This window comes from Cricetulus griseus, chromosome 5 (assembly GCF_003668045.3).
Source record: "Cricetulus griseus strain 17A/GY chromosome 5, alternate assembly CriGri-PICRH-1.0, whole genome shotgun sequence".
Lineage (NCBI taxonomy): Eukaryota > Metazoa > Chordata > Mammalia > Rodentia > Cricetidae > Cricetulus > Cricetulus griseus.
The window spans coordinates 25,413,980-25,441,082 of NC_048598.1; the positions used below are offsets into that span (position 1 = coordinate 25,413,980).

General features: G+C 47.0%; 1 protein-coding gene and 2 pseudogenes across 1 annotated transcript in view; 1 reads left to right on the forward strand and 2 right to left on the reverse strand.

Moving 5' to 3' along the window:
• Uck2 (uridine-cytidine kinase 2) overlaps window positions 1-27,103 on the forward strand; it is a 62,364-nt gene that overhangs the window by 25,574 nt on the left and 9,687 nt on the right. Inside the window, exons 2-4 of the mRNA XM_027417104.2 lie at window positions 22,313-22,472; window positions 23,293-23,389; window positions 25,405-25,547. Of these exons, the coding sequence (XP_027272905.1) occupies window positions 22,313-22,472; window positions 23,293-23,389; window positions 25,405-25,547 (400 nt within the window). The remainder of the gene's footprint in view (window positions 1-22,312; window positions 22,473-23,292; window positions 23,390-25,404; window positions 25,548-27,103) is intronic.
• Window positions 3,491-4,887, reverse strand: LOC118238848 (annotated as a pseudogene).
• Window positions 11,296-13,235, reverse strand: LOC100761281 (annotated as a pseudogene).

The following is a 27,103-nucleotide window of genomic DNA, read 5'->3' on the forward strand; positions in this document are numbered from 1 at the left end:
GCTCCTAAGTGATGCTTCTCCTCCAACAAGGCCACACCTTCTAATCCTTCCCAAACAGTTCCACCAACTGCAGACCAAGCCTTCAAATATATGATCTTATGGGGACCATTCTTATTTAAACCACTACGCATAGCTTATATAACAGACAGACTATAGCTGAGTACCCCACCCATTGACTCAGTTTACCATGGGGTTGGGGATAAAACTCAGGACCTTACAGGTGTTAGGTGCTCTGCCCCAGAGCCCCGACCTCCAGCCAGTTCTAAGTCATAAAAGGCCCTAGTTGACGTCTGTGTGTATTTATGTTGTCATTGGGAGGGGAGTATCTTGGAAGGAGGAGAGACTTCAGATGATTTCAGTCAATATTTTGGGCTGTGACACATGATCATGACAAATCACATCTGCTCACTTTACCCGGAATGAGTTCCCTGTTAACCTTCTCAGCTTTCTGGCTTTGGGCTTACTCACTCGGTGGAAGCTGGAAAGCTTCTTTAGTCGATAATTAACTTGCAACACACTCCCAGAGTGGATGTCATTCCTCTGGCAGCTGCGCATGTTAACTGGGACAAGTGTCCAGAGTCAGAAAATTAAGGGTATGTGTTAACTAGGGGCCCTTGACAGGCCTGGGGTTTCTTTTCAGTTTTCACTAACACATTGACACTGGCGATTACGATTACGGGGAGGAGGTGTCATGTGCTTCCGGCCTCACCACCTGCAGAGATGATTTAAAGGTTTCTGGAAAGCATCTGGCTCAGCACCCATGGCCCACAGTTACTCTGTTTCTCACACCTGCCTTCTCAGCTGATCCTTAGTCAACCAGAGTCTTAAGTGAGGAAATGGTGACTTTCATCCCCGCCCCGCCCCCCCACTCCCAATAAGAGCTGGGGTGTAACTCAGTGTGGAGTTAGGTGTCTTCAGATTTGTTCCTTTAAGTAACTTGTGATAAATTTCAAAGAAATGAGCTTTAACATTTTAAAGTATTTATTTATGTATTTATTTAGTGGGCAAGGGTTTATACAGCATGGGCTGATCTTAAACGGAGGCCCTCCTGTCTCAGTTTTGCCTGCCCAGCATGCTTGTTTAGTATGTAGGAAGTCATGGTTTGGGTCTCTAGCACCACATAAAACTGTGTGTGGTGGTGCACACCTAGAACTGTAGCAGGATCAGAGGGTTAAGATCATCATCATCCTGGGCTACATAGTAAGGTAGGGACTAGTCTGACCTAGAGACCCTAGCTCAAAATAAAACAGCACACACACACAAACACCACACAGCACACCCCAAAACCCCCATAAATTTGTGGTAAAAACTAAGGCTGAGAAGACACGTCTTCCTAAGGTACCACAGGTAGCTAGTGCTTGACCTGTGGTCTTTGACTCCTATATTCTACTCAGCTCGTCAGAGCTCATCAAGGCATCCACTAGGCAGTGTATTATTGATTAGGGTTCTCTAAAGGAACAGAACTAATAGATATATTATTATATCATAGCAGGTTATCAGAGTAGCTTATAGGCTGTGGTCCCAGTAGTCCAACAATGGTTATCTCCTGATGGACAGGCCAAGGATCCAGAAGTTGTTCAGTGCAACTGGATGTCTGGATGTCTCAGCACTGTCAGTCTGGTGCTGGAGTTCCTGGAGAGCTTGTGATGGAATCAGAAAGGAAGAAGAACATAACACTAGTGGGAAAATGCCTCAGGAACAGGATGGATGAACTTGGCAGTGATAGGGGGCACAAGCAGGCAAAAAGCAGCTACATTCTTTGCCAACATATCACAAGAATAGTCTCTAGCCCAGTTGCTAATGTTATTCCACTCTGAAAACCTTGAGCCGGGCCTTCATAGTCCACATGGCTCTTGGCACCACTGTCCTCCAAGCTCCTTGCTAGGATGGACTGTTAAGTCTTTCACAATTTTCAGTAAAACATCATGGTCAGGCCTGCCACAGCAATACTCCAGTATCAACCTGTCTTAGTTACTGTTCTGTTGCTGTGAAGAGATGCCACAGAAGAAAGCATTAAATGGGGGGCGGGTGGTTACAGTTTCAGAAGGTGTCAGTCTGTGACCACCACGAGGCGGGGCAGGGGAGAGGGAGGACACACACACACACACACACACACACACACACACACACACACACACACACACACACACACACACGAGATCACTCTCTGGTCACATTGACTCTGTCACATAGTTCACTCTTACGCAAATCCTCAATGAAATACAAAATGTACACCTTGAGGAGAAAAAGAACATGAGGGAATTTAAAGTTTGGTTTGTGTTGAAAGAGATGAGGAGAACTGAGGATAAAGGGAGTGGTGCTCTCAGGGAAAGACCCCACCCAGCTAATCCTGCAACTTACAGAAAAGTGACTAAGACAGGCATCCTAAGGTGTAAAGATACTGACTCATCATTCCCTGGCGAGCAAAGAGGAGTAAGGCTATAGACAACCGGTGTGAGTGAGCCACATGATACTGAGTGCATTGTAACAAGGAAGTACCACACTGAGAGCAGACGTGCTGGGGTGAGGTGATGGAGTAGGCAGATGGCAAGAAAGTGTGAGTGAGCAGGAATTAGCCAGGATGAGAAGAGGGTGGGGCCAGGCATGGGAAGGTTGGCATTGGAGACCGAACTGGCTTGGAAGACGGTGTGAGCACACTCTGAATGCTGTAGGAAATGGAGACAGCTTCGGCAGTTTGGGGTCAGTTTGACAGACATGGGCTAATAGCACAGTGCATGAATGATGTACCAAGTGTCCAGAATTAACTCTCTGAGAAGGTTGGGACTGCGCATGGGAGTAGAACTGGGAAAAGTTTGATCCTATCAGACCCCTCCGAAAACTGTTTTGAGAATATATTAGGCTTGTGTGTAAGGTGGGGGAGTGTTCTAGTGTGTCCTGAGGTGTGAGGCACTGGTTAGTTTGCTGCTACACTGGAGAAAGCAAATGGAAGCACATGGCAGCTCTGAGAAGCTCAACAGTTTGCCCAGGGTTGCTTGGTTAACAGAGTTGGAAACAAAGATTCATGTGTGGGTCTGCCCCGCTCTTCCTCCAAGCCCTGGGCCTCCATGAAGTGGGTGTTAGTAGCGCCCTGCTTGTCCTGCCGAGTGGCTGTGAGTCCCCATCTGCCCCGTGGCAGCTTTGCGTACATTAGCTGTTTGCTGACAGGTGAACAAGCAAGCAGCCAGCTGTTCTGCTTGGTCTGGGATCTTGCCTCTGGAGAGTGGCCAAGTCGAGGTTTTGAAGCAGACGTGCTGGACACATCCCCAAATCTATTGAGCTTACAGCTCCTGCCTTACCTCCCATTCTGTAGGTCTCTTGCACTGACTCCTTCCTGTCTCTGCCTCCTCCCAAGTGCTGGTATTAAAGGCATATATGTGGCTGAGATTTATGTTTAGGGGACAGCCAGGAAGAAGCCTGCTCATCTGGGGCACCAGGCAGATGCTAGGTCGAGGCCAGCATAGGAAGGCCTTGCCTGCTGGCTGCACAAAGCTCAGCTGAGTGGCCTGAGACTGTTGTCATTTGATGGGCAGCCCCCAGCCAAGGTTTCAAAGGAAGTGGGCTTCTGACAGGCAAGGAAGGTTGCCAGCAGCAGGTGATGCTGCCCGTCCAGGAGCTTCAGGATGCTCGTCCGCTCTGTCAGGGTCTTCCAGGCCTGGTCCTTTTCCTTCTTTGTAGGGGTGCGCTTCTTCTGCCGGGCAGCCATGATCTTGCGAAAGGCATCCATGACCTCATTGTCTGCCATGTGGATCCCCTGCCTCAGCTCCTGCCGGCTCACCTCCTCCTTTGCCAACCTCAGCAGGCCGTGCTTCTTGGTGTGCACCGAGTGCCGAGTGCCTTCATCTCAGCCTGCCGTTTGTGCAGCTCAGCGAGGACCTCTTCCTCTGAGTCCTCAGCAGGCTGGTCCTCGGATTCCAGGAGACCCTATGCAATCAGCTCCTCCTTGATTCGGCTCTCCCGGGACTTGGTGTGGGGCACACTGAAGGGTTTGTTCTGATTTCGGGGAGAGGTGCTTGCTCCATCAGCCCCTGATTCTTTCCCAGACATGTCAGGAATAGGAGAGTCCTCCATAGGGGAAATAATATTTTCCTCCACCAGGGCCTGCAGCAAGCGCTGTGTCAGGGCACCAAAGGGACAGCCATCTTCTGGCTGCTGGTGCTGGGCCTCAGACTTCTTCAGCAGGGCGTCCACATCTTTTGTGTCCCATGAGGCCTTTCTTCTTGTCAGCCACAGCTGCTGCCTGAACACCATCCTTCTGCTCCTCTAGCAGATCCTCCCGGGCCCAGCGCCGGGAGTAGTGTTTTCCCAGTGGGGGAATCTTAGAATGTTCGGCTTCATCTTCAGGAGGCTTCAGGAGCTCCTCTAGTGTTCCCACCTCCTCACTGGTGATATCAGCACAGTAGGGCTCCGCAGAGGCCCAGAACCTGTTGGGAGCATCATTCTTGGGGATCGGAGGGATCCGAGGCACGTTGATTGGGGTCATCAGTGAATTCATATTCCTGGATCTTTGGTTGAACGTTTTTGGATTTGGGTCGTCCTGGGCCAGAGCCTGGTCCATGCCCTGCCTTCCCTTCCAGTTTCTGCTTCTTGGGCTTCCCATGTTTGGGGGGAGCACCAAGCTCATGGTCTCGACCCAGCTTTCTTATCCTGCCAGTCAGTAAGGATCTGGGTTTCAGCTTCCAGTACACGCAGTTGTGGGCTTGCAGAGGACAGCAAGGTCTCAAGCTCCAGCTGCAGAGCGTCCAGCTCCTCAATACCAATGCCATCGTCCTTGGAGCGGGCCAGCACTGCTGTGTACTGGGGACGGACCTTCAGGTGGTCCACTGACTTGAAATCATGGAATTGCAATGGGCAGTCCTTCAGCTCACTCATGGCCCAGGAGATGGGATTTTGTAAAACTCCCTGGAATGTTCTGAGGATTAAGAGTGCCCAGTTCAGTGTCTGGCACAGAAGTGGCACTGCTTAATGGCTGGCTCTACCTGTGTGTTGCCCCAAGATCCTGCCTCCAGGCTCCTCGTCCTCTAGGGAGCCCCTAACACAGCTCCCGCCTCTCCTCCCCGCAGGAGGGCGCGGGGGAGTTCAGTGCTCCTACAAAAAGAATTTAAAACTACTTATTGACCACTTTTCACCACTGTTTACAAGTAGGTAAATAGCATCTAGGTGAATAACATTCTGATACTACAAGTTTATTTTCCTGGGTTTTTCTGTAGAAAGTAAAGAATTCTTAATGCAAAAACAAGCAAGCCTACCCTTTTTTAGCATGCTTTTATCTTTAATGAATGGCAAAATTATCAAGGGGCTTGTTTTAAAATAAACCTCAATATTGAATAGTAAATATTTGATTTGTATCTAGGGTTGTGTAAAGGGGTGAAATAAGTTGAAGAGACCATGCTTTAGCATGGCACCTGCCGCATATATCAGGTGGGATTGATTTTGTTGCTACAATGTATCAGTAGCTGTGAATTTTGAAGAACAAGGATGTTAACTGAGTTGTATCTTCACGAACAGGGATACAGGATTCTTCTGGGTTTACTTTCAACTTTTGGGGACAGGTGTTCCAAGGACAAGCTATCCTGTCATTCATTCTCTCACCCTCCCCTGTGGAGAAGGCTGCCTGCGCTCTGGGAATAGAGGTGACACTAGTGGCTTTGTTCCAGCCCTCTTCTCCTTCCTCTGTCGGAGGCTTGCTTTCTGTCCATGGGTGTTGTCAGACTTGCTTAGCTCTCACTGAACCTCTGGTCTCCTGCATGTCCGTATATGTTCCGGCTCTCAGTGAAGTGACATCCTGTACCTTTGGGCTGATATCTTTGAACCTATGAGTAGTACAGTGTCCACACACAATGGGTTTGAGAGTGAAAGGTGTGTTGTGTCCCCCATTCCCCACCCCACCTCCTCTTTGCCCACCACTGGCCTCCTGTGCCTACTGCAGGGGCCTGGCACCAGGGTTCCAGTCTCTTTATTGGTACCCAACTCTCACTCTTTGTGTTGTGCCTGGAGCCAGGGTCTTCAGTGGTGGTTGTTTAACTTTGCGGGCTCAGATCCCTACCATATGTCCCTGGGGTCCAGATCCCCAGACTTGGGTCACTGTATTGCTGTGAATCCTTGCATTCCCCTTGATGCTTCAGGGCAAACATGAGGTACTTGGCCTATCTGCATCAGTCACTCTTATAGTTGCTATTGTTTTCTGTGCATATCCCCCCCCCCCCCAACTGCCGTGTCTTAAAGTCACATACCACTCCTGGAATGCCTCCTTTCTCCCTTGAAGCCCTTGCTTGATTCCACTGCTGGTGGAAGCAGTGGGCCTAACACTGTAATGTAAGGACTCCAGCACTTACTCTTCCTGATAGATGTGCAGGATATATTTATGCAGGGTAAATTGTTAAAAATGTTAACCGAGACCCTCTCACCGTTTTTTCACTCCCTGGTTTCTGTTAATACTGTTAGACCTGTGACAATTGATAACGAGAGCATAAGGCATTTCAGACTTTATTTAAAATGCTTAATATTTTACCAGGGGTAAATAGGGACTTAAAACTGCTCCTGTTGAAGAAAAAGAAAATAAAGCCACTGTCTCTCTGCTAGGTTTGTTAGTAGCAGAATACTGTAGATTGGGTAATTTATACACAGACACAGATTGTTCCCAGTTGTGGGACTGGCAGATTCAGTGTCTGGTGAGGGCTGGCTGTGTATGAGGACTCCCCCAACCCTCTTGTCTAAGGGTCCCAATGGAATCCATGAGAATGGAGTCCTCATGACCCAGAGCCCTTCATTTTATTACCATTGCATTGAGGATTAGGTCTCAACAAGTGAATCTGGAGGTGGCGGGGGGGGGTGGGGTGGGGGGTGGGGGGTGGGTGGGGGTGGGATGGGGTGGGGGTGGCGCCCCACGCGCAGGCAAACACCAGACCCAAGCAGTAACTTGTCAGACAAGTTATACCTGTGCATACAATATACTAGTCATCTTACAGATGGAGAGAGTTTATTGGGAGGAGAGCCACCTTGTCCAAACTCAGAAGACACATCTAGAGTCAGACATGGCTTTGTATAAATTAGGTTGGGTTTTGTCATTGTTACTGTTTGATGGGAGATGTTATTCTGTATATGTTTCTCTTATTGGTTGATAAATAAAACATTGTTGGGTCAACAGCCAATGAGGCAGGAAGATAGGCAGGACTAGGAGAAGAGAAGTCTGGGAAAGGTAGGCAAGAGAGCCCACCAGAACAGAGTCGCGATGCTGCCGGGCATTACTGGGTAAGCCACAGCCTCGTGGAGATACATAGATTAATAATAATGGGTCAATAATTAAGACAGAGCTACTAATAAGCCCTAGACATCAGCCAACAGTTTCATAATTAATATAGCGTCTGTGTGTTCATTTGGGGGTCAAGGGCTGCAGGACCTGCCAGGCCAGAAAACTCAGGCTTACAACTGTTGTTTTACCACTGTATTGTCTCACCTCCAGCAAAATCATACCGTCTCTTTTCCAGTCAGTTAGCTAATCACTTTTTGCTTAGGCAGATGATAATTATTGGACACTCCTTGAATTCAAAGGGCCGCTGATGGAGGCCTTTGACATTTTTTTTCTTTTATGATTCCCACGAACAAACAGCTTATTAAAAAGCAAGTCCTACATTGGAGACTCTTGCCAAATGTTTGACTGAAAAACACTAATCTCCTGGTCTAGCTTGCACCAGTCTCTGTTCACGTCTTTTCTTACTTGTTTGTTCTTTTGAGTTGGGGTCTGGCCTGGCTTTGTAGTCCAACCAGGCCTCCCAGGTGATGGGATTTCAGATGTCTGCCCAGCTACACAGTCCTTTTCTCTTTCTTTGGATTAGTCTCAGGTGGTAAAACTCTGGGGTGCTAATCTTACTTCTGGCCCTAAAGGTGTCTTCATGCAGCATGACAAAGCAGCCTTGCCCTTTCCCAGTCATCTGGGTAGGGTATTGCTGTATGCAGAGAACACGCATTGGGGTGAGCATTGGCCAAAGCAGTCTTGGTGACCACAGTCAGGGGCAGGGAGCACTGGAGGCCTCTTGCTGTAACACCTCCCCCCACCCCAACACACACACCAGTTTGGAACCTGGAGGTCACTAGGACTTTCAGGGTGTGTGCGTGTGCGTGTGCGTGTGCGTGTGCGTGTGCGTGTGCGTGTGCGTGTGCGTGTGCGTGTGCGTGTGCGTGTGCGTGTGCGTGTGCGTGTGCGTGTGCATATGCACTCACATGTGACTGTTCGAAGGCCAGAGGGCAAACTTGGGTGTCTTAAGACACTGTCCACCTTGCTTTTTGAGGCAGGATCTTAGTTGGCCTAATCTGGCGATGCTAGCTGGCCTCTGAACCCCAGGGATGCTTCCTGTCTCTGCCTCTCCAGCAATGGGTTTATCAAGCCATCATGCTTGGCCTTTGAGGAGGAGGGTTCTGGGACTTGAACTCAGGTCTTTATACTTGTACAACAAACAAGCACTTCACCACCAGAGCTATCTCCCCAGGCCCAGGTAGTCTTGAGGGCCAACGCTCAGGAAGACTTGGTCTTTCAGAAGGGAAGTCTTCCTAGCATCTTGTTTTCATAAGTACAGTTAGAGAATGGGATGTAGCAGCGCCCGAGTCCAGCATCTGTGATGTCCTTAACTGCACAGGCAGGTGGCTATTTCTGATGCCTGTCAGATGGCAGGGACTAGACTCTCCAACTGTTGGTTCTAGTTTCAGTTAGCTAGTCTTTGTTATTGTTATTGTAAGGACACTTACACCCTCACCATTTTTGTCATGGACAGGAAGATATCGAGAAGTGTTGTGACTTTTCTTTTGCAGCCTTTAAAATCTGGAAAAAGAAGCCTATTAGATTTGTATGTGGAAATAGAGAACAAGGGATGCAGTTTTCACATTTAGAGAAGTCCATCAGGCACTTGGTTCAGTAGAGGTCATTTTTACTTCCCTGGCCCTCGGCTGCCTCCATCCTGGAGGGGAGCATAGGAAATGTGGGCCTGCCGGTGCAAGGGAAGTTGCTGAATAACTGTTATGTCCTTGTAGAGCTCTGGCCTCTACAGATCATTATTATTTTAGTACTTGAGGGCTCATCTCTCAGGGTACATTGAACAGGGCAGGGGAGGGGTTGGGAGTAGAGGAGGCTGTAGAGGGTGGCAGACTATGTATGTTGTGTGTTGGGAAACAAGTTGTGCTGGCCCTTTGCTGTGAGTATATACAGAAAAATAAAAATAAAAAACCGAGGAACACAGGTTGTTGTATCTTCAAGCAGCATCAGTTAGCGTTCATCAGTGTCTTCTCTGCTGCCTTGGGCGGGCCTCAGTGTTCTATCAGCTGTGTGGGTTACATTGGCATTTGAGGAGATGCTAGGGCTGGGGTGTGAGCAGTGTGGAGTGCTTGTCTAGAGTGTGCAGTGCCCTGGGTTCTACCCACAACAGCAGCCAGAACAATTAGGCCTGGCATGTTCCGTGTCCCACTGTTTAGGGGAAAAATGTGTTCGCTGTTCCATACAGTGAGTGTACTTTCTGGTGGCAGTGTGTCTAAGTTGGAAACTGTGGAGTATTGCAGGAAGAAGGAGACATTCTTTTCAATCCAAGGGCTTCTGTGGGGTAAGTGGAGCTGTCATTGGAACCAGATGCTGTGCCCAGCTCTGAGGTTACAGGTGCTGGTGATCACCAACGGCGAGCCTGTTAACCAATGGACATCCCCTCCAGTCCCCCACGAATTCATGTTTATAGATAATATGTGCTCATGTCAATGGAACTTCCTTTGCCTTTTTTTTTTTCTAATAGAACTTACTTTTGCTTTTAGACAAAATTGAGGTTTTTTTTTCCTATTTCTTTTCTTTTTTTAGATTTATTTATTATGTATAGTGTTCTATCTCTCTGTATCCCTGCAGGCCAGAAGAGGGCACCAGATCTCATTACAGATGGTTGTGAGCCATCATGTGGTTGCTGGGAATTGGACCTCTGGAAGACCAGCTAGTGTTCTTAACCTCCGAGCCATCTCTCCAGCCCAGCAAATTTTTGTTTGTTTTTATTTCCTTAGAACAAATATTTAGAAATGGAATTTATTGGCTAAAAAGATAAACAGTGTATACTCTAGCCTAGCTATTGGGCAGACTTTTTGGTGCTAGCTGCTGATAACACGCAGCCGAGGAAGTTTCCCAGGTGCACTATTGCTGGGGTTGCTGTACTGTGGGCAAGCATGGTGATCACAAGGGCACGAAGCTGGGGGAATAGCCATTCCCAGAATCGTATCTTCCCGCTTTTTTCCCCAAGATGGGCACACATCTGTTTTCAGTGCTATGCAATCTCTATCTCCCCTTCCACCCCCACCCCCACACCCACATGTAAAAGGATAGCTAGAGTTGCTTTCTTAAACCCTGTTTCTCACATGACTCCATTCCAAACTGCACTGTGTGGACAGACAGGTCTTTATATGTGTCTGGCAGGAAGCTGAAGAATGAAGGAGAAATGAATTGTAAGCCCGAGTGAGGGGGGGGGAGGGAGGAAAGGAGGCAGAGAGCAAAGGTTCTCTGATGGAGCAGTCTTTTATGTCTTCCTGGAAAAGAGAACTCACTGGTACATTGGAGCCTATGTGGGATTGTAGCTTGTACCAAGAAGCCAACACCTTAAGAGTCCCACTTCAGGATGGGAGTTGGTCGTACACTGATTGGTTCTTTTTCTTAAAATGAAACATTTGTTAATAAATAAACCAGTTCTAAAATCAGGAAAAGGTCACAGGATGAGACCTTCCCAACCAACTGTAGTTCAGGGCCTTGACTCTCCCTGGCATTGTTACAAAGGCTAACCAGATAGGGTTCCTGCCTGTGATTTATCTAGATAGGTAAGAGTCAGAGGGAGAAGAAGGCTGTGTGTGTGTGTGTGTGTGTGTGTGTGTGTGTGTGTGTGTGTGTGTGTGTGTGTGTAAGTTGTGGTAAAATACACACATTCTGGGGATTAAGTTTTGCCGCCGTCACAGCCATCTCTAGAATGTCTGTCTTCTCCAACTTAAGCTCTGCACCTGCTACTACTTCCTAGTTCCCCTCTTCCCCAGGTCTTGACAATCATCATTCTACTGTGTTTCAATGAGTTTGGCTACTGTAGACTTACAGTATCTGTCATTCTCTTAAACAAAAAAGGAGATTTATTAGGCGTATGCTCTTGCAGGGTTCCAGCAGCTGGCTGGGGTGGATCCGTAGCTGTAAAGGGTCCATAGCTAGACCCACACCTTTTCCTGCAGGACAAACCATGCTGTAATTGCTAACTCAAATTCTGGCTTCTGAACCATCATGAGGGCGGACCTGCTTGGATCCTATTAAGGGACTTTTAAGGGTTCATTTCTGCTTGCCTTTCGATCTTTCTGGTCCTTTGTGCCAGTTTCAAACTTGTCAAGCACATGGCTGGCAGACACTCATGACCTCTGCCAGGCCTGTCTGAAATAGCTCACCAGTTGGAAGAATACCCTGCATCTGAATGAGCAAATTAAATTTGATCTCTGAAGGATGGGTCTTAGTGTAACCACAAAATTCTACTTCTGGTTTCTTCATGATCAGATCCCACAGAGAATTTCCTAGAATGTGGTCCTCCTCGTGCACTACAAATGTTGTACAGTGTCTTATCTGTTGCTGCTGCCTGGCCAGTTTCCAGGGCTGTGTTCCTCTTGTTTTCAGCCATTGATTTTGTCAATCCTGGTATTTATCTTCCCAGCTCCTGGTGCTCTTCCACCTCAGGAGGCTTCCAGGAATCTTGGGTGATGCTGGGGAAAAGGACGGAAATGTTGGGTGGGTGATAGTGGTACACACCTTTAATCCCAGCATTTGGAAAGCAGAGTCAGGCCGATCTCTGAGTTCCAGGGCAATCAGGGCTACACAGAGAAACCCTGTCTTAGGGAGAAAAAAATCCTAATAATAGAGAAGAGATGTGAGGATTAGAGATAGAGAGAAGAGATAGTTAGTATTTTCTTTTAAGATTTATTTATTATGTATACAGTGTTCCGTCTGCATATTTGCCTGCAGGCCAGAGGAGGGCACCAGGTCTCATTACAGATGGTTGTGAGCCACCTTGTGGTTGTTGGGAATTGAACTCAGAACCATTGGAAGAGCAGGCTATCTCTGAGCTATCTCTTCAGCCTCTAGTATCTGTGTTTTTGATTGCCTGATTTTGCTTAGCACAAGTTATTATTGAAGGCTTCATTCCATTGTATGTATAGCCCACATTTTGTTTTTGTTTACCCCTTTATCTGTCAGTCAGATGGGCTTGGTTATTGCATTTAAATCTCGACTATTGTGAGCAGTGCTGCTGTGAACATGAGTGCATGCCTATGCATTTCAACCTATGCCTTCAGTTTCTTGGGGGGCACATCCTGACGTGGAATTACAATGTCACATGGTGATTTTATGAATAATGTTTTTAGGCATTACCATACATAGCGTTGTCCACAGTGGCTGCACCATTTTATACCAGTCATATACACAAAACTTTCAGATTCCCCATGTCTTTCTAACACTTTTTTTCCCCTTGAAAGTATTCTAATGTGTGTGAAAGGCTATTTCCTTGTGGGTTTGATTTGCATTTACAGTGGGTTATCAGTGTTGAGCACCTTCCTTTGTGTTTTTTTGTCTGTTTACGGATCTTTGGGCCGTGACTTTGCCCATTTTTGGTTGTTGTAGTAGAAGTTCTTTATGTATTTAGGACACCATTCCCCAACCAATATGTGAGTGCAGGCACTTTCTCCCACCCCCACAATTCCTTTTTACTCTGTGGATAGTACTCTGATGCACAAAAGTTTCCCAGTTTCCATGAAGTCCAACTTTCCTGATTTTTGGTTCTTTGCTTTGGGTATCATGTCCCAGACCATTCCAAACTTTGTGTTAGGATGTTTTCTCCTCCTTTGTTTTCCAAGTTTAGTTTAGCTTTTCTGGGCTTGGCTTTGTTTGTGGTATAATGTAAGCAAGGTTTCAGCTGGGTCTGAGGAGGACTGGTAAGGTCTTCTCAGTACCGTTGGTAAAGGCTAATTTGCTTATGGGAAAGATGATAGCTGCTGTTCAGGTGCTACTGAGCTGCACGCAGTGTCTGCTGCCAAGTGGGTTTTTGTGTAAATGATGCAGGAGGGAGAGCTTTATTTAAGTTTCTCACCCTACTGTGGCCCGATAGCGTGCTAGTACGTACACACACACACACACACACACACACACACACACACACACACACACACACACACCGGGAGTTTTGCTGAGGGAACTCTACACGAACCATTGCCGACGAGATACAGGAAGTAGATCTTGAGGGAAGTAAGAGGTTGTCCAGGATAGATTAGAAACACACACTATCTTTCTTAATTTTCCATCCCCAGTTATATGTGGCATTATTTCACCAAAGGCTTGGGGAGGGCAGAAACTCCTCATTGATCTTACTAAGGCAAGTGGTGTTGGGTGAGTGTGAGGAGTTGTGTGTGTGTCTGTATACATTTACACGCATATTTGTGTGTGTGCACTAGCTATTTCCTGTGGTTGGGAGAAACAAGATCTTACTCAACAGAACAGAAGTGGGAAATACTTCATGTATTTAAAGAAGACAAGAACTGCACAGAAGACCTTTGTCTCTGTCTTTCAGATCTGCTGTGGGTTCCTGCTCTTTTAGCTTAGGCCTTTTTTGTGTGTGCAGCTGTGAGCCAGCAGACTGAAAGCAGAGCCTGGGTTTCTGTCCTGACAGTTTCCATGGGGCACACAGCTGCAGGTCTGTCTGGCACTCTTGAGTGTTCCCAGGAAGCTCCTCACCACTGGCCGGGGGTGGGGTGGGGTAGGGGGGTGGGTGGGGTGGGGGTAGGGGGTGTCTGGCCTGTTTACAGGGTCAGGAGCTGCTGGATCGGTGCCCTCTTGTGGTTCTCCTGTGACCTGTTTGCTATTTGGGGAGGCAAACAGGATGAAGGAACCACCGAGTAATAAAAAGGGCATGAAATGGAGAAAAGATTAGGAAATTAGAAGAAAATCTATGGGTGAGGAAATATTTTTTTAATGCTAATAAAACTTTCTTCATTTTTACTTTTCTAACTATGTGTACTTTTGTGTATGTATGGTGTTGCATATGTGTGCACATGTGTGGGGAGACCCAAGGTTGATGTGACTTTCTTTGATTCTGCTCCATCCCTGATTTTCAACACAGGGTCTCTCATTGAACCCAAGAGACTGGCTGGCCAGTGAACTTTTGCCTGCCCCTTACACTCTGTTACCCTGTGAGTATACTGTCTCCTTCAAGGATTAATTATTCTGCCTATCTCCTTTGCTTGGCTTAATGGGAGTTTACCTTCCTAGGGATGTTCTCTGAGCCAGTGATTGGAACAGTCCAACCTGTGTGTTAGATTTCCACCTAAGCCACAGATTCTGTTCTCTTTCCTAAGAGTTTTCTATTCTATTAGTAAAGCTTCTGTGAACATTTATGTCCATACTTCTTTGTGGTCATGTTTTCATTTCTCTTCATTTCTCTGGAGTACAATTGCAGGAACGTATAGTAATTACATGACTAGTTTCTTTTGCTAAAGTAGACTTTTAAAAACAATTTTAGATTCATTGAACAATTGAGCCTTAAGTAAAGGAATTTCCTTTATAACCACCCATTAGAGTGGTCCATTCAGTGCTTTGTGAGCCTACAGTGGTACAATGTAATCACTAAAGCCCATTGTTCACATTAGGGCTTACTCTCGGTGCTGTGCATTTTGTGGATTTGGACATGCCCACCCACTATTTCAGTAGCAGCGGGACTTGCCTCCCTTGATAGGCATGAGGAAGAGATGGGTAAACAGGGACTAACTCCTATTTCCGATATTTATACTATCTCTGTAGTTTGTCTTTCCTAAGACATGAGTTAGTTTTTATATATAGTGTGAGATTCCAGAGGAGTTTGGGGATCCTGGAGGTGGTGATGAATAACGAAGTCAATGAAACTGGCAAGGAAGCATCCTAGAGAACTGACTGCCAGTAAAGGATTTGAATACTTCTCAGGAGTTATGAAGAATGAATAATGAGTTAGTTCTCAAGGATAGTGAAAGAAGACTTGCCAAAAGGAAGGAAGGGAGGGAGGGAGGGAGGGAGAGAGAGGAAGGTACGGAGGTGCTTGGCACATGCTGTTTCCTCCCCGCCACCCTGCACTTGGGCATTAAACACCGATGCTGGGTGAGGAGGAGCAAGGACATTGAAAGTAAGTGTTACTTACTTTGGTGGGTCTCTGGGTTCCAGTGCTTGCATAGGTGTGAGTAGAAGAGCAGAGTGAAAATGTTTCCTTCAGCTGAGCATTGTCACGTTGTGTCTACATGAATTGTTGGTCCATGTGGTCCTTCCCTCATCCTGCCACTGTTCTGCCTTATCCAGGCATCTTCCTTCTTTCATAAGTGTATACTGGTTGTACAAAATGGTGGGCTTTTTGTGGTGGGTTTTCACAGGTGTATATTATGTACTTTGGTCATAGTTGCCCCATTCCCTCTCTTGCCCCTGCCCGCTCTTCATTGTTGCAGTCAGTGGTCTCTCATTTCTCAGGTGTATAGAAGTGGGTGGGGTTTGTATCCTCCTGGGGCAAGGGGCCTTGTGTTTTGAGTTTCACTACCCTGGTTTGTCTCTTAACCCCCAGGCAAGAGGTGAAGGAAGTGGACCAGCTCCACTTTTGTCCTCCAGTCAGAAATCATTGAGCCTCCAGTGTGGTCGTCCCCTCCGCTGTGAGCTCTCAGAAGGGACCTTATCCAGAGGATTCAGCAAAGCTAGCAGCAAACCCAGGTCCCTTCAGTTTGTGTGCATGGCCACAGATTCCATGTTCAGCTCTAGCCTAAAATAATTCATTTCTTTATACACAATGGCTGTTTTTGAGGGTAACATGGCCACCTGAATCCCACACACAGCACTGCCTGAGATTTTGCCTTTGCACAGCTGGTAACCAGACTGAATGACCCTAGACCTTGGTTTTATGTGAACAGCGCTTTCCCACTCCTACCTTTCTGCTTATATTGATAATGTAGAACCCCGCAGCCCTTTAAAGATTTATTTATCTTATGAAAGAGGGCATCATATCTCACTATAGATGGTTGTGAGCCACCGTGTGGTTGCAGGGAATTGAACTCAGGACCTCTGGAAGAGCAGTCAGTGCTCTTAACCCGCTGAGTCCCAGACCCCACAGCTTTTATTGTTAACCAGTTTGCCTTTTGTATTTTCCCTCTCTGTGTTTGCCATCTGTCTCCTGTGGCAACAGTCATAGAGTCATAGTATTTGCACCAGCCTGTATTTTCCCTCATTCCTCTTACACACTTAACTCATGGTTGTTAGCTTGCTGCTTGGTAAGAGAGTAGGAACACTGCTGTTCTAAGTCTGGTCCTCCTTCAGTTTATGGCATGATGCCAGCACAAGTGTAGCACTTTATACCTGATGAGCTTTGCCACACCACTCCTTTCCCTCTAGAACACTACAGGGGCTCACCTGCTTCCTAGAGTGGCAATGTGTGCCTCCTTAACCATGTACTCAGACAGCCTTTTAACCAGAAGAACTAATTATAGACCAAGGTGGCTTACCTTCCCCTTCATAGTGAAGTATGTATCAGAACAAAGAACTTCCCAGGAGGCCCAGTAAGCACCCTAGAGCCTGCAGGGAGAATAGAGCTGTGCCTATGATGCTTTCCTCCTGTGTTCGGTTTAGGCACATTGGCATTACACCACATTTGAAGTGTCTTGGGCTCCAGGAAGAGAGAGCTTGCCGTCTGCTATGACGCGTGGCAGGTCCTGGGAGTGAGTGCAGTGAATATGAGCATCTGTCCTCACTACAGGCAGCCTGCCTGAGCTTGCAGACGGGCCCAGCCGATTTTCCATGCCTGCTCATGACCCGATCACTTAATCATCCTCTCTATGATTTGTTCCCTGTTGGGTAGGAGAGGATAATGACACCCACATCATAGGTTGGTTTAAGGGTTAAGGTGGCTCTAGCCACAGGTTTCTATTGCTGTGATGATACACTCCATGCTTTTGTGACTAACTTATCATTGGCTTACACTTCTATATCGCTGTTCATCATTGAAGAAGTCAGGACAGGAACTGAAGCAGGGCAGCTCCTGGAGGCAGGAGCTGATGCAGAGACCATAGAGGCTGCTGCTACTGACTTGCTTCTCATGACTTGCTCAGCCTGCTTTCTTATAGAACCAGGACCACCAGCCCAGGGATGGAACCAACCTCAATGAACTGGGCCCTCCCCCATCAGCCACTAGTTAGGAAGATGACATATAGGCTTGTCTACAGTCTGATTTTTATGGAGGCATTTTCTTAATTTTGAGGTTCCCACTTCTCAGATGATGTTAGCTTGTGTCAAGTTGACATAAAACTAGCCAGCACATTCTGTGTCTATATTTCAACCAAACTTGGATGGGTGGATAGATGGATGGATGGAGGGAGGGAGAGAGAGAGCTGTCACATCCAGACCTCAGCATGACAGCTGCTTGTGTAACTTCTACATTGCATTAGGTATTATAAGCAATCTAGAGATAATTTATAAAGTCCACAGGAGGCTATATGCAGATACTATGCCATCTTACATAGGGGTTGGGTGTCTAGGGGAGTTTCTGGAACTGATCCCATTGGGGTATCAAGGAGGAGTGACTGTGAAATCCTCAGCGTGGTTCCTGGTGCTCAGTACGTTCTGTTGGAGTGTTTGTCTGTCCGTCTGTAATTTTATCACATTAATAGAAAATGAAAGTAGAATATTGCCCGAAGTCCTCACCTTCTGACATTGTCATATTCACAAGAATGTTTCAGCATGACTTGGGAGGACATATTCTGAACATAGCATGTACCGTTACTCTTTTATCTGATTTACGATTATTTTACTCTCAGGCTTATTTTATTTAGCTACTGTCCATCTTTAGTTGCTGCAGGGTGGCTGCTTAAGCCCCAGCTGTCAAGTCTTAACTATCCAACAGGAAGGAGGAACAAAAAGAGGGCATACTTAATGATTTAAGCAGATTCCAGGAACCTTTTCGATTAAGACCTGCATATTTAAGTGACCAGAATTTGGCATGATGGCAGACTGCAAGGAAGGGCAGGGAATATCACTGTCTGTAATGCCAGCCATTCAGATTCAGAACACACAGCCAGCCATCTTTATCAAGTGTTTAAGTGTTTTGTATCTGTTAGGATGGAATCTAAATCAGGGCTGACACTAAAAAGGAGCAGTGTACGCCTTGGAGATGTTAGCTTTAAAGAGAGGAAGGACTTCTGTTGTGGCAAAGCCCTGTCAGTCCCTGGGGATTTAAAAGCCAAGCCACACCTGGTCCTTGGAACTCTTGGGTTGTTAGAATGCTCTGTGGCGTCTTGGGGGTATTGGAGACCATTATGCCTTAGTAGCTGCTTAGTGAGTTTCTCTTTGAGATTGTCTGTGTGCCTTTACAGCTGGTGTGCTTTGTAGTTTGCCTGCTTAGCAGTGCATGATTTTGGACCACCCACTCCAAGACTAGATAGCTTTCAGCCACTCCAAGGAAGCATTTGAGCGACGACAACTCTCTACTGTTGCCACAGGGTTGGTTTGCTCCTCTTGGAGTCAATAGATTTTTACTCTGTTCTCAGTTGTGACCAGGGCAAATTATGGGTCTTTTGGTATTCTTGAGCCTGTAAATTAGAGCCTCTGGGTTGTGTGGGGAACACCCCTGGCCCCCAAAAGAGTGATGTAATGTCTGGGGGCCATGTGTTTTCTTCTTGGGGTGTTGGGGTGGACACCATAGAACTTAGTAATGGTAGTAATGGGAAGACTGAAGAGTAGTTGGTATGACTTACACGGTGCCAGAGCAAAGGGGCCAGATGGCTGTTCATGCCCGGCCTGTTCCCACCACCAGCTGATGGGGTCACCTGAGTTTAGGGCAAGTGTTAACTGAGGGGAAGGAAGTGATGAATCTGCACGCCTGCTGATTGGCTCCTTTAAGCCTCGCTGACTGGTTTTGAGGGTTTGTTCCCTCTTGATTCTGAAGCAGCCTCCCCAGAATGACAGGCAACTCAATGGGATTGTGGCATGCTGGGCAGAGTGGCCCTTAGCCAGGATGTCTCTGTGAGGCTGCTGGTGAGAATTGCCACTTCATTCCTCAAGGGACACCCCCAGCCTTGTGTCCTCCCCCCCCAAGGGGTGGGGCCACCAGAGATCTCCAGCCCTGTTCTTGACCTGAGCCTGTGCATCCCTGGGGGTTGGGGGATGAATGGCAAGAGGCAGAACAGTCTTTGGTGCTCTGCTCCCTCAGCAATATTGGAACTGGCCAGGAGCATCCTAAGAATTAGCTCACAGAAGACACACCACTAGAAATAGAATAGCCAGATGGTGTCTGGGCTGTGTGAACCATCTCTTGTGTGAGGAAGGTTTTAGAGAAAAAGCCTTTCTTTAGGCCAGAAACTGCAGCAGGCTCAGCAGCTGCCCTTTTAGGAGCTGCCAGTTGGAGGGTCCTGGTGACTGACTGACACTTTGGAGCTTCCCACAGGGCAGTATGAGCATATCAGAGAAAGTCCATTGTTGAGCACATCTGGTGCACTCAGCCTATAGTTACTGGCTCCCAACAGCTGGACTTTCTTTCCTGCACATAACATTTCTAGAACTCTTGTGTACATCCTTTTCACAGACACAAACAGTGAGTGAAGGATGCAGTAGGGCTGGACACTGTCTGCCCAGTCAGTGTTGTGTGTCTCCTGCCCCTGCCGCTGTGTGCTGGGATTGGAAGAAACTTGTGTGGAGAATATTGGAGCCGATCGCAAACCCACTTGAGTTCTGGAGTGACGAAGATTGTGTGTGTGTGTGTGTGTGTGTGTGTGTGTGTGTGTGTGTGTGTGTGTGTGTAAAATAAGCTTAAGGTCAGCCGAACACTGAACAAGTCATGTATTTAGTTGTATTTAGCCAGTAGCTCACAGTTATAGGCCTGCCCTACTTTTTAAAAATAAAAGATTCAAAATGATTTAAGATTTATTTATTTTACCCTTGTGTATGAATGATTTACTAAGTGTATGTCTGATGCCCAGGGAGGTCAGAAGGTGTCAGATACCTAGAACGAGAGTTACAGATGATTATTTGAATCACCAAGTGGGTTCTAGGATTGAACCTGGGTCCTCTGCAAGAGCAGCAAAGTACCCCCTTAATCAATCAAACAAACAAACAAACAAAAAACAGGTTTTTTCTTTTTTTGCAGCCCTGGCTCATTCTGCAAACCAGGTTGGCCCCAGACCACTGCCTGGCTTAAGAGCAGCAGGTACTCTTAACTGCTGAGCCACCTCTCTAGGCCACTCTTATCCCACATTCAGTGTGGGAGGTGGCAAGAGGATAATTGTTCTGGTGACCCTGTGATAAGAGTGGAGATATACAGCACGTGTGGCACACCCCTTTAATCCCAGCACTCTGGATGCAGAGGCAGGCAGATCTCCTTCAAGGCCACTCTGGTCTACAGAGGGAGTTCCAGGACAGCCAGGGCTACACAGAGAAGCCCTGTTGAAAAACAAAAGCAACCAAACAAAAAAGGACGGAGATGCGCAAAGCTAGGCTGTGCCCATGCTCCCTTGGCTGTGTTAGTTAGATCCCTGTGAGCTCTTACAGGGTGTCTGTTAGAGATGGGCCCTGGCTTTGGGTGCCTGGGCTCAGAATCCTGTCACCTTCAGACTGGTGGTTTCTATTAATGTAAGATTATAATAACCAGAAAAAAGTCATGTTAAAAGGGTGGAACCCAGTTTGTCACCAAAATAATAGTTATTATTTTGATTCCTTTGAAGTAGGGTCTTACTTTATAGCCATGCTAGTCTTGATTATCCTGCCAGCCTCTCAAGTGCTAGTGATTATTGTTAATTTCATGTAGATATTATAGGATCTACCATTCATACTTAACCTATTTATTTATGTGTTCAGTGCTCAGGATTGGGCAAAGATCCCAATATGCTAGGCAAGCTTTCTGTCACTATTTTATACTTCAGCCTCAATCTTAACTTTTTTTTTTTTTTTTAAAGATGCGCTGGCCAGTTTTATGTCAACTTGACACAAGCTAGAGTCATTTGGAAGAGAAAGCATCTATTGGAAAATGCCCTCCACCACAGTGGCCTGTGGGCAAATTGTTTTTTGTCAGTGGTGGCATGCATCAAAAATACTTAATAGACTAAAAATTTTCTAAAACCATATAGGTAATATAAACACACAGGCTTCATGAAAGAGTTCTGGGTACCAGGAAAGACTGTACACAGGTGCAGCCTGTTCTCACCACCTCAGATGTAGGGGTCAGATGCTGGTTAGGAAAAGGACATTCCAAGCCTCCAGATGTTGAGTGTGTGCTTACGTTTTGTTGTAGTTTCCAGTTTTGGATTAGAGAGCTGCAAACCTCACCTTCCTCTGTTTGATAGCTTCTCTTTGTGGGTGGGAGAGCATCTCAGGGAGCAAATCTCTACCCTCAAACTCCAGAGTTGTTTTAAACCCTTACCTGTGTACAAGTGCCACAAAAGGAAAAACATATTTGAAAGATAACTGCATCAGGAAAGAAAAATAACTGCATCAAACTATTGTTCCTCCTTCAGGTACTCTTACTACTGGGTTGTGTGACGAACATGCCACATGGTGCTTTGCAGAACAGTCTGATATGTCAGATTAGGGTGATTTATCTGATCACATTTATCTTGTGATCAGATTAATCAAGCAACTTTATGAGAATTGTGACTTTATGTTTTGGTATGTGTGTTTTGTTGTTGTTAAAATCAGATGGCAAAGTTCATAAAATAGGTTCAAGAACAAACTGAGCCCAGTAACTATCTATACATGCTAGTTTTTCATCTCTTGTAATAGTTAAGTCAACCCCACAAGAATGTTGAGTTATTGCTTTTGGAGCGCCCCCCCCCCCCAGACAGGGTTTCTCTGTGGCCATGGCTGTCCTGTAACTCTGTAGACCAGGCTACCTTCAAATTCAGAGAGTGCTGGGATTAAAGGTGTGCACCACCACCGCCCAGCACTTCTGGGAGCTTTTTAATTTTTGGTTTTTCGAGACAGGGTTTCTGCAGACCAGGCTGGCCTCAAACTCATGGAGATCCATCTGCCCTCTGCTTCTTGAGTGCTGGGATTAAAGCACCAGCGTCAGCTTTTATTTTGTTATTAAAAATCTTTTTAGTGCATGTGTGTACATGTATGTGGAGGCCAGAGGACAACTTGTGGAAGTCCATTCTTTCCTTCCACCACACGGGTCCTCACGGGTGTACCACAGATGGTCAGGCTTCCTCCCTCAGCTCCCTTACAGGGAGGCCTAGAGTGTCCTCCTTTGTCCCGGTACATTCCCACACACCTTCTCTTATTCCCCGATGTCTTCTCTCCTTACAGTCTTCCGTTTGTGCCAAGATCGTGCAGCTCCTGGGGCAGAATGAGGTGGATTACCACCAGAAGCAGGTGGTCATCCTGAGTCAGGATAGCTTCTATCGAGTCCTCACTTCAGAACAGAAGGCCAAGGCCCTAAAGGGCCAGTTCAACTTTGATCACCCTGGTGAGTTGGGAGTTGAGAGGTGTGTGTGTGTGTGTGTGTGTGTTAAAGGCAGAGTGGGTATTGGTTGTGTTCATGAGGAAGGACTCAGCGTCTCCCAGTCTGTTCTGTCTACAATGTAGGGCCTGATGACCACCTTGCATAGCTACCATGGGCTTACACGAGAGAATGGGTTTTAGAACACTTTGCAGAGAACTGATTGAAGTTGTATGCAATGAAGGTGAACCATGCAAGCTTGTTCAGAGATGGGACAACCCCAGAAGCACACACAGCTGGTCCTTTTGCCTTCCGATGTGTGGCAGCCTGTAATACCACCACCCATGCACCATCACTACCCCACGTGTGTGCATTTGGCCCACGTGTTCTGCTTGGTGGCTATCAAGGAGGGAAGTGGGGCTGTCTTAAGGTGGCCCCGTAAGTGAGTTTTGCTGATATCCCAGATCAACAGGTCACTCCTTCAGATGGTTTAGGTTTTTCATAGCTGGCAGTCAGCTCTTTTTGGCATGGGACCCATGCTTAGCATGTGCCAACCCCAGGGCACCAGCTGACCTTTGAGGAGAGATGGGGGTTGTGTGTCAACACCAGGTATAGAATGTCAGTAGAAAACAAACACCAGATTAGTTTGCCAGAACTTACTCACACACCCTGTTTTAAGATCCAGGGAGTGTTTGTAGTGTTTGTATTCCACCACAGCTGGACATTGGCTTTGGAGGGGCAGTGTGATTTGGGTGTGAAGTTTGTTGTGATTTTACAACAGGTTAGTTTAAAACCAAGAGCTGTTTTTTTTTTTTTTTTTTTTAATAAATGGTTTGATTTCCTTCAGATGCCTTTGACAACGAACTCATCTTCAAAACACTCAAAGAAATCACCGAAGGAAAAACAGTCCAGATACCTGTGTATGACTTTGTCTCCCACTCTCGGTAAGTAAGCTGGGCTGGACCAGAGATTGTTAGCTTTTGCAGCCTAGAGCATCCCGAGTGTGCACTCAGCTTCCTTCCTCCTAACCGGCCAGGCTGGCCTGGTGCCTTCCCCATTTTTCATGAGGATGTTTCCAGGAACACCCTGGATTGGTGTAAGGGATGAATGGTGTCTCGGTTAGGGTTTCTATTGCTGCAACTCAACACCATGACCAAAAAGCAAGTCAGGGATGAAAGGGTTTATTTGGCTTGTACTTCCACATTGCTGTTTCTTACTGAAGGAGGCAGGGAGGGATGCTGCTTGCTGACTTGCATTCTTTGGCTTTCTCTTAGAACCAGGACCACCAGCCCTGGGGTGATACCATGCACCATAGACTGGGCCCTCCTGCGTTGATCATTAATTAAGAAAATTCCTTACAGCTCGATCTCATGGAGGCATTTCCTCAACTGAGGAGGCTCCTTTCTCTCTGACTCTAGTTTGTGTCAAGTTGACATACAAAACCAGCCAGGACAGGTGGCACGCGTGTTTGTTGTGATGTACATCCCAGAATCTCTGCTCCTTAAAAAGATGTCATGGGGAGGACCAAAGGCAGAACAGGGAAGGAACGAAGCATCTGTGTGTGTCCCTCTCTACTGTCTTTGTACATTGTGGGTTTTCCTCATCATCTTCTGAGTCTTTGTCAGCAGTGCAACCTGGGTCCACACAGGAAGATCTGAGCAAACAGAGTTGTCTGCCTTGGAGGGAGGTGGTTTTGTCCAGTGATGAGACCCTCCAATGCACGGCTTTCTCTCCAGGTTCAGGGAAGGACTCAGACCAGCTGGAGGAAGAAATGGGCCTGTGGGATAGTGTGAAGGAGGGAGGAAGGCTTACAGGAGTAGTGTGAGTCAGGAGTTTAGCCAGCTTGCATGGAGGAGCTAGTAGTGCTTACTTGAGACTTGGATAGAAACTCACTTGGAGGGTACTTCCGGAGGGACAGTACCCTCTTCCATGGGCTGTTCTGCTGACCTCCCAGTGTTTGCAGAGAGCTTTTGTTGCTTAAGGAGCTTAAAATAGTTTTGCGAATGTTAGCTCACTCGCTAGTTAGGCAATCACAAACTCTAGAGAGTTAACACAATGAGAGGCAGTAGGGGCCTGTAAGGAGGTGTTGGGCAGATACTTTACCAAAGGCGAAGAATTGCACTGCAGGGATTCAGGGGGCAGAGAGGTCCCAAGCAGGCCTGTCTGTGAGGGACCCACCCCATGATCATTTTGCAATATGTCACCCACCTGGCTTTTGAAAAATTAGGTTCTGCCTTGGGCTGACCAGCCCTGAGTGAATGAGGTATCTGTCAATAAGGAAGAGGTGGACAGAGACTTCGAACTTTGAACTTCTGTCCAATGCTTTCTCATGATCTCATCGTGCTCCAAAACCTCTCTTTATCCCTCCCTACCTCTTTCCTTTGTTTCCTCTTAAGCTGCCCCAGGCATGGAGGAGTGGGTGGAATTGTATAGCAAGGACCGAATATCTATCTGATTCTTAAGTTCACAATACTGAGTTGCAGAAGTGCCAGGCACGACAGCATTCCTGGAGATGCCTTCAGAGAAACTAGAAGTCACACCTGCTTTTGTAGAGACAAAACACCCTGTTTACTGTCTTGTGTATATTCTGTCCACACATACAGGCAGCTAAATGATGGTTACCCATACAGACAAACAGTGGCCTGCTCGGAGAGCAGCAGGTGGGTGGAATACACAGGAGATTGGAAACTAGACAGATATTAGAGACAATGTCTGTATTCAACCCATTTATTTTATTTAAAGAATGATGGTGCCTACTCTGCTTTATGGAGAAAGTTCAGAAGAGCTAGTCCTAGCCTTCTTAACGCCACCTTCTCTGTGGTGGTAGCCTCTGGTCCTAGGAGCCAAGCTCCTCTATTGTTTAGGTCTTGTAGAGGGAGAGAACCCAGCAGATGCTCTGACACTTGCTGTCACCCCAGCTCCCTAGCAGTTTAGTCCATCTATGCTCTGTGCTCTGCAGGAAGGAGGAGACGGTCACTGTCTACCCCGCGGATGTGGTGCTCTTTGAAGGGATCCTGGCTTTCTACTCCCAGGAGGTCCGAGACCTGTTCCAGATGAAGCTTTTCGTGGACACAGATGCAGACACTCGTCTCTCTCGCAGAGGTGCGTTCATGTAAACTTCAGATGGCCCATTTGGTGGCCACCTTGGGAGCAGATGGTGGGAGCCCATGAGAAGCATGTGCCCTCCTGAGTCTGAAGCCTGGACCTTTCCCTATGCAGCTGTGTGATGCTGTGACCTGGCCCAACCCCAGGACATCCTGCCACCCAGTGTTTGGTGACATTTAGGAAGGGCTTAGTCACTTTAGTGTTTAGATAAAGGCTTGTGAGGTCACTAGGATGAAATAAGTCGAGTTTCCTTTGCAATAATCTTTTTTTCTCATGAGGCATCAAGGAAAGATGCCTTGGTCTTGGAAGTAACTGTAGGACATCTGGGGACAGGGACCCTGCGCCTTCAGTGCCGGATGCCTTGTTTCACCATCTGCTTCTGTTGCATGCTCTCATCCTCTCTCCCCAGCCCTGGAGCCGATTTACTGGCAGGCCTTCCTGAGTGTGCACCTGTGCTGTGTCCAGCGTGTGCTTTCTCAGGAACCTCAGAACCAGGCGAGGAGCTGACCTTTGCACGATATGGAGTCATTTGCTTCCATTGGAAGCCTTTCAAGGAGGAGGAGGGTCAGGTTACAGGGGTGAGGAGGGACTATGGTGCAGGCACCTAGAGAAAAATGCTCATTACCTCTACAGACACAGTGGCCTGCTCCAAGAGCAGCATGTGGCTGGAGTGTACAGGAAATAGTAAACAAGACATTAGGAAGTAGCTTGGGCTAGGGAAATAGCTCAGTTCAGTGGGCAGAGGCTAACCCAGCATCTGTGAAGCCTGAAGTTCAATCCTCAACAGTACACAAACAGGTGCCCTATGCCTGTAATGTCCCTAGGGAGAGAGAGGTAGGAGGATTAGAAATTCAAGGTCATCCTTAGCTACATAGCAAGGTCAGTTTAGACCCTGTCTCAAACAGATCCTAGTAGGGTAAATCTGTGAGTTATTGGACATTCTAGTAAATAGGTTGATAATATAATATTAGGAAAAGCTGTTAATGGAACCAGTAGAACTGAGAGGAGCAAGTCTGGGTTTGCATGCTCATTTGGAGCCACACTTTTTCAGCAGGCAGGTCCCCATCTCGCTTTGTGACATTGGCTCCAGGGTACCCCAGGTTTGTGTTTATGAAGCCCCCCCCCCAACTTCCATGCTTCTGCCAAGTTAAAGAGGCAGTGTGCTATATTAAGAAAAAAACTTCAAAGTCAGGTGAAATGGGTGAAGATTCCAGTTTCACTGTTCATTGGATGTGTGGCCTTGGGCAAGTTGTGTTTTAACCTCTGAACCTTATTTTTCTATCACATAATCCAGGAATTAGTCCTGCAGGGACAGTGCCCACAGACACATTGCTTGACAATTGCTGTCTCTCAGGCCAGGACCCTGGAGAGATAGGGGCTGGCATCTTTTTCTCCTCAACATTGACCGGGCCTCTGGAGAGTCTGGGCTCTCTCTACTGGCTGATGACTAGTCTACAAAGTGGGACTCAATCCTAGGAAGACGTTAAAGGAGGTAGAAAAGACAGCTTCTAGGGAATTAGAGCCAGATTTGGAGTAGTTGTAAAGTCTTTGGC